The sequence below is a fragment of the Babylonia areolata genome, chromosome 5, assembly GCF_041734735.1.
Source record: "Babylonia areolata isolate BAREFJ2019XMU chromosome 5, ASM4173473v1, whole genome shotgun sequence".
NCBI lineage: Eukaryota > Metazoa > Mollusca > Gastropoda > Neogastropoda > Buccinidae > Babylonia > Babylonia areolata.
The window spans coordinates 3,214,360-3,221,859 of NC_134880.1; the positions used below are offsets into that span (position 1 = coordinate 3,214,360).

The 7,500-nt window shown below is 39.8% G+C and overlaps 2 protein-coding genes across 3 annotated transcripts in view; one reads left to right on the top strand and one right to left on the bottom strand.

Moving 5' to 3' along the window:
* The window catches only part of LOC143281862 (splicing factor Cactin-like), a 32,598-nt gene extending 30,251 nt beyond the window's left edge, over positions 1-2,347 (bottom strand). The window contains exons 1-2 of the mRNA XM_076587114.1: positions 2,179-2,347; positions 1-183 (exon numbers count right to left, since the gene is read on the bottom strand). The exon at positions 1-183 is cut by the window's left edge and continues 42 nt beyond it. Coding sequence (XP_076443229.1) covers positions 1-183; positions 2,179-2,270 — 275 coding nt within the window. The 5' untranslated portion in view covers positions 2,271-2,347. The remainder of the gene's footprint in view (positions 184-2,178) is intronic.
* Positions 2,348-2,757: 410 nt separating this feature from the next.
* The window catches only part of LOC143281863 (putative UDP-sugar transporter protein SLC35A4), a 48,440-nt gene continuing 43,697 nt past the window's right edge, over positions 2,758-7,500 (top strand). For both annotated transcript variants that reach the window (XM_076587117.1, XM_076587115.1), the window contains exons 1-2: positions 2,758-2,866; positions 5,545-5,673. In XM_076587117.1, coding sequence (XP_076443232.1) covers positions 5,580-5,673 — 94 coding nt within the window. In that variant the 5' untranslated portion in view covers positions 2,758-2,866; positions 5,545-5,579. The remainder of the gene's footprint in view (positions 2,867-5,544; positions 5,674-7,500) is intronic.

Sequence of the window (7,500 nt, forward strand, 5' to 3'; positions counted from 1 at the left end):
GATGGCTCTGAGCTGTCAGAGTTGGATGACCTTGATCCAGACCTCTGCCGTCTCTTGCTCTTTTTGTCCCGTGACCATGAGCGTGATCGTCTTCTGTCTTTATCTTTGTGACTGCGCTTTCGCCTTACTGGGGATGGTGATCTTGTACTCCGGTCAGATGGATCTGATTCTGAACGACGTCTTCTAAAAAGGAAAATAACAGACGAAACCAAAATAATGTAGAAAATACTGAAGTGTTACTGCCAGGAATGGTGTGTCTGTTTGCTTATTATTTTATTTTATTTCGTTAATCTTCTTTCATTCCTTGAAAGTTGAACCTTGTTTTGCTGCCTTTCTGTGAAACTTACCCCCCACGCCCCCTCTCTCTCTCTCACACACACACACACACACACACACACACACACTTGAAAATAATAAAACTGTGTCTCTGTTAGTCTGTATATGTTGAGTTAGAATCCCTTCATAAAACAATTACAATTTAATAAATCATGTTCAGTACTAAACTTTCTCAAGCCAAGGAAGATACTTTAGATAGCAGAATGGTTAAGACGCTCTTTTGCCAATACAGAGAGTCCATGAGAGCCATGGTTCGAATCCCGCTGTCACTCTTTCTCCCAACTTTGACTGGAAAATCAAACTGAGCATCTAGTCATTCCCATATGATAAACCATAGTCCTGTGTGCAATGTGCAATTGATGCGCTGAAAAAGAACGCATGGCAATGAGTGTTGTTCTATGGCAAAATAATGTTGAAGAAATCCACTCTGACACAAATACATGCATGCACTCAAGGCCTGACTAAGCACCCTGTGTTATGCTATTGTCAGGCATCTGCCTAGCAGATGTGGTGTCATGTATTCATGGATCTGTCCAAATGCTGAGACGCCCATGAAAAACTGAAACTGAAGTCTTTAGTTTTTTACTTTTCCGAATAACCATCAAAACATCAAATTCGAAGTAAACCATGTTTGTTGTTGTTCAATCTTTTGTTGTTGTTTTTATGCTTAAGTGTCATCTAAAAGTATCAGGCTTTTTTTCTTTCTTTGCTCTGTGTGTGTGTGTGTGTTTGTGTGTGTGTGTGAGTGTACACGTGTGTGTGTGTGTGTGACAGTTTAACCCGGAGAGCGCGATGAGCCACGATTGTGACTTTCCTGGTAAAGTGCGATGGGCCACGATCGTGGCTGGCTCTGTTTACATAAGGTCTGACATCGTAAGGCTATACTCGGCAGCCTTCGTAAAACTGCCTTGTTCTGGTGTTACTGCCTCCCTGCTTGTGTTTGCACAAACTTTGACCGAGTTTATAAGTCCAGATCTTCGTCTTTTTTGTAAACAATGAGTGACACTGAAGTTGACAAAGCTCAGGAAATGAGTGACCTTGTCACCAGTGATGATTCGTTTGCTGACAGGGATTCTGGTGAAAACGGCTTTGTTATTTTGCTGGCTTGCTTGTTGTTCATTCAGTTTTGTGTCTCCAGCCACAAAAACTGGGGGGTGGGTGATGGGGGTGGGGAGGAGTGGTCAAGTGGGTTAGGCATGGGTCTATTGCGATTTCTTGACCAAATCAAGCTAGAAAACTGGAAATTATTTTGATTTAAAGCATTCTTGCTGGTTTTGAAAGCAACATGAGCTAAAAGAAAACATTTATTTCTGTTTTTGCCTGTGATTGCATAAAGTATTGTAGATGTGTGGCGTCGGTGGGCGTGTCTCAAACAAATAATACAATGCTTATAATTTCATTGTTTCAGTTATATTCATATCATGATTCTGCAGCCAGAACATTTTCTGCACAGTTTAATGCCAATTTTGAGATTTTGACTCTGTAAAAGATGTGAAAATACCTATAAACGTTGTGGTTGACGTTTTTGGAAAACAAGTGTGCAAAATTTGTTGTTTATATCCTGTGGAATATATCCAACTACTTACAAGGTACAGCCTTTTTCTTACTTTTATCTGATTCTTCATTCACTCTACTTTCCAAAAATATATGTTTACCTATTTATTCTTACTGATAAGCATACAAATGCCCCAAATCAGAGCACAGGTAGCGGAGGCAAACTATCCCTTTGTTTTAAGCATGATTTCTGTATGTATGTTTTATTATATCCAGCACTTTGAGGGTTAAACAAGAGAAAGGAACACAAAAGACATCGATAGCCACAACCACAGCAAAGGCACTTACTTTTCTTTCTTCTTTTTATGACTGTCGCGGTGCCTGTCTCTTGATCGTGATCGAGAACGGTATGAGTGTTTCTTCTTGTCTTTGTTTCCCATCTTTAAACGTAATTCCTGGGCTTGTTTGAATTGATTCACACGCACGTTTACCGTCGAACACAACAAATTGTAAAGCACGGAAGTATGTTGCAGTTACCTACCTTTACTTCCGCTGAAATGTCGTTTAACCGAAATACCCTGTTTAAAATTATTTTATCTGTGCTCATGGATTAAAATCAAATGAAGTCAGCTCTGTTAAGTCGCCCCATCTATATGTCGCCTGTATGTCATGGTGTCTAGAATTAACTCAATGCGGTTGCTTTGTAAATAATCCTAATAGGAATCACGTTTAATCCTAAAATAAATGTATGGAGCTGTGAGGAAAAAAAGAATGAAAGAAAACCTATGACAAAAGCGTTCAAATAGTGAATGATTTTGCAGACAAACAATAAAGCCCCAGTCTCCTCCGATACCCCCTGTCACTGTTAAATGTACCAAACGATGTTTTACAGTTGAATTAAAAAGAAAAGAAAAGAAACAGGACCTCACAGTTGCCCCCCTTTGGTCAATCAAATGAAAATGCAATGGGACTGCAGAAATCTCAAAGAAGTTGATCCACAGGATGTTTATTTCCTTGATAACATATCATACAGATGGTAAGATCACCGAGAATTTGTATGCATACTTAAAGGATTTCACACATATTTAACTGAACTCCAGTACGCGCACAGTTCGAAATCCAACCTAAGTTTCTTCAACTTTTTTAATCACAGGTTGATGATAAAGTTTCGATTTAGTGGTTACCGGGGAGCCGTTAACGGGAATGTGGCAGAATGGTAAAGACGCATATCAGCCGGTACAGTATCCGTGAGGGTCCGGGTTCGAATCCCAGTTTCGCCCTTTTCCCCAGGCTATTCATTCGGATGAGACGATAAACAGAGGTCTCTGTGTAGCACGTTCTTCGCACTGAAAAAGAACCCATGTACTTTTACACAGTATAAGAAAAAAGGCACCCTCATAGTCTGATAGACAGACAGCGCGGTAGGTCAGGCATCTGCCCAGTATTTATGGAATAGCAGTTACTTCAGTCAGGCCCCATATTAATTCATCAGCCATCAAAGAGAATTTTCTGCACATTTGTTTGTTATTTTCAGTCTGCACACTATGCCTATGGTTGAGTCTGACTAAAACCAGATAGATACAATTTCATTGGTATGATTACACAGATTTCAGTATTATTTGTAACCACACACACACACACACACACACAAACGAGTACAGTATAGCAAATGGAACGGCAGCAAAGAAAATAAACCAGAACTTTATTACAAATGGAAATAGACACACTCACAAACTATCTTTTCCACGACCCAGAAACATTTTATATACATCTAGTTCAACATATTCTGGGGGAATGATATGGAATGGTTTACATTCCTCCTTAAAGTCATGTCATCTAAAGCAACCATTTAAAAAAGCACTAAAGAAATATTTGATGGAAAAAATATTATCCCTTCATGCTTTGATATGACTATCCTTGTATAGATCTGCTGTCTATATACTTGTCTGTCTGTCTTTCTAACCTTAAACTTTCTGTCCTTATGACTCTGTCTCTCTTTTCCATCTCTTGACTGTTACATTTATCCTGCTGTCTGTTCTCTCTCTCTCTCTCTCTCTCTCTCTCTCTCTCTATATATATATATATATATATATGTGTGTGTGTGTGTGTGTGTATGTATATATATATATATATATATATATATATATATATATATATATATATATATGTGTGTTATATATATATATATATATATATATATATGTGTGTGTGTGTGTATGTATATGTGTGTATATATATATGTGTGTGTGTGTGTGTTTGTGTATCTTTCTCTCTTGTTCTTTCTCTTGCTCTTTTCTACCAGAATTAAGTTAATGAAGTAAGAATGTCGCACTACATGTCATAATCGTGTCAGTATCATATATATATTTATTCTTATTTACGCTTGTATTATTTCTGTTGTTGTTTTCGATAGAATTTTTGTGTGTTTCTTGTAATTGTTTATTTCTATATTATCCTTTCCCGACCCCCACTTCCCCCATTTCTTCCCTTTTTTTTTTTTCTATTACCCTCAATAAAGATCATTTTGACTCGACTTGACACACAGATTTCAGCATTATTTGTGATGAGTTCCCCGTCGGACTGACGGATGAGTAGGCAGGAAGCTTACCTGTCGGTGTGTATCCTCATATGGGAGAAGAGGCTGATTCTGGATGCGCAGCACTTCCCACAGGTGTTGCAAGGGAAAACGTCTCCAGAAGTTGAGCCCTGCTTCCTTCGCTCACGCTTCTCCTTAATGGCCAGCATTCTCTTGTTTTCAAATGTCTTTATGCCACTAGAGCACAGCATCCTCCAGCGACAGCGGTCAAGGGCATCAGTTTCCCAAGAAGCGATGTCTATGTCACAGGCTTTGAGGTTTGTCTTCAAGGTGTCCTTGAAGCGCTTGCAGGGTCTTCCAAGTTCGCGGTGGCCTTCCTTCAGCTGGCCATACAAGAGCATCTTCAGGATCCTGCTGTCTGTCATGCATACAACATGTCCTGTCCAGCGTAGCTGGCACTGGATCAGCAGGCTTTCGGTGCTGGGCAGGCCGCTCCTCTCTAGGACCTGCAGGTTGGACCTTTCCCAACGACTGTGAAGGCGGAAGAGGATGACCAAAGGGCAGGGGGAGCTCTTATCCTTGGCTGGAAGTCCTCCTAGGAGACAGAACTCCAAAGAAAAAACCTGCACCTGCCAAGGCCGTTCTACACATGGCAGTATCAGCACCTGTGGGACTGTGAGCGATAGTAGGCAAGAGAGTGGGGAAGGGACTGCACAACTCCTCTTCACTAAAAAAAAAGTCACCTGTGCTGGTTAGGCAACCAGGCTAATGTCGGAACGACAAGCTAGCCCTTCAACACCCAGCTTTCCCAAGCCCTGTGGCAATGGAGAAGTGGTAACGGGGACAGGCAGAGGATGCTGCTGGCAGTTCCTAGTCACGGCTCTACATGCAGGCGGCCATAGACTGGGGCAAATGCAGCAGTATTATTTGTAAGCACACACAAACACACACGTCTATCCATACACATATAATGCATACACACATATACAAACACATATATATATACGGTGGAATGATGACCAAATAGAATACTTTTCATAGGAGAGTGAAAAGTCTTCATTGGAATGCTTGAAAACTTCAGAAAAGTAACTGATTTTGTTGTCTCAGTCACTCAGTGTTTGTTTGTTGTTTTGTTGTTGTTTTTGTTTTGTTATTGTTGGGGTTTTTGTTTTTTGTAGGCAGCAGACCAGTCCATTGACACAGAGTCGGCAGCATGGTACCTTCTGCTACTTCCTTCAACTCTGATCGTCATCGTCATCGCCCTGTTTCTCAACTGGTTAGGACTCAAGTTCTTCAGACACAACTAGGTGACTATCAGTTTTCTTGAGATGACCAATATTCTGTGTTTTCACACAAGTGAGTTAATGAGTGTTTGGTTTTGGATCTGTGGGAGTGTGTATATAATGTGCTTGTGACATTGAAAGTAGGCTTTTTGGTATATACATAGTGACTGATGTCACATGTACCAAAGAATGCATGAAATATTTATGCAAATGATTTTTAAACAGTATCACTTGTGAGAGCTAAAGAAATGATATTATAAAATGGCTCAGAGTTTGCAGCAGCACACACAGTATATTTGATGGAGCACTTTTACAAATTACTGATTCAAAATCACCTGTATGGCTGACATGTATCACATTCACACTCACAGGGCATCACAGTGGTTGGTATATATAATATATACATATCAAGAGAAAGAAAAAGTCTGTCCAGCTGGTTGAGGGGAAAGCAGTAAGGGGAAATGGGTGTGTTTTCTTGCAGACTATACTCCAAGTTCTTGATTTAAATGTTTTCTTACAGTATAGGAGGCATTGTGACAGATTAGGTCAGACATTGGATTTCTAATCCAGTGTTCACTAACGGTTCAGGTTTGAGGCCCCATTTCAGCCTGGTGATGTATCTTTTGAAGAGACACTTTACTCTTGATTTTCCTCACTCACCCAGGTGGGAATGTGTACCCGACTTCAGTTGGGGAAGGTTATGAAGGTAAAAAAGAAATGGACTGGGCCCTCCCTTCTTTGCTAAGCCATAGACACAGTGGATATCAATTCGCTGACATGATGGGGGATATAAAAAAAAAAAAATAATTTTTTTTTTAAAAAGGCTCTAGGACTTTTAACATTTAAGTTCTTTTAAACAATTAAAGGTCTAATTCTACCATTTCTTGCCATGAAATTCACTAGAAACCTGCTAATATCAGTGGCTGTACACTTCTGTTGTCATCACACAAAACTGAACATTTTCTTTCTCTCTGGGGACAGTAAAAGTGTAACATGGTAGGCAAAAAATTAAAGCAAAGAACCAGACTGAAATCTGCAATTTTCTTGAGCACAATAAGACCAATGCAGTAGTGTGTGTGTGTGTGTGTGTGTGTGTGTGTGTGTGTGCATGTGTGTGTGTGTGTGTGTGTGTAATAATGAATATTTGGATGCCCTATCTCCAGAGTGCCCAGAGCGCTTACACACTTACACATACATATATTGATGATTGGTGCAGATACATATATTTATCATAACATTCATTTGCCTATACAGTATACCCATCACAGAATGAACAGGTCACACACACACACACACACACACACACACACACACACACATATACCAGGTATTCATACTGATACAGTGTTAGTGTGTGTGTGTGTACGTGTTAGTATATGATTCTTAGGTTTTATTTTTTATTCTGAAAATATGTGTTTTGACCTAAGATGGGGTGCCAGGGGAATTTTTGTCATGGTGAATAATGCCCACTGCATAATGGATTTTTTTTTTTCTCCTGGCTCCTCTGCTATTTTGTCTTTTCTATGATCTGTCTTCTTTTTCTTAATGGGGGAGGATCAGGAGGGATTGCCGTTTCTGTTTTCGTCTTCATATGGTGTTTTTGTAATCTCCCTCTGTGTAGCGTCCTTCTCTTTACTTTTCTTTCTTTGAGTTTGAGAACTTCTGACTAGAAATTAGAATGGAGCAGCTTGCTTTCAGTTTCATACAGTTTTCAGGAAAAAGAATGATAAACATTTACAGACTGAGTCATGCCACATTCCCTTTTTTGAGTGTCATGCCTTTACAGACTGTGAGTCATGCCACATTCCCTTTTTTGAGTGTCATGCCTTTACAGACTGTGAGTCATGCCAC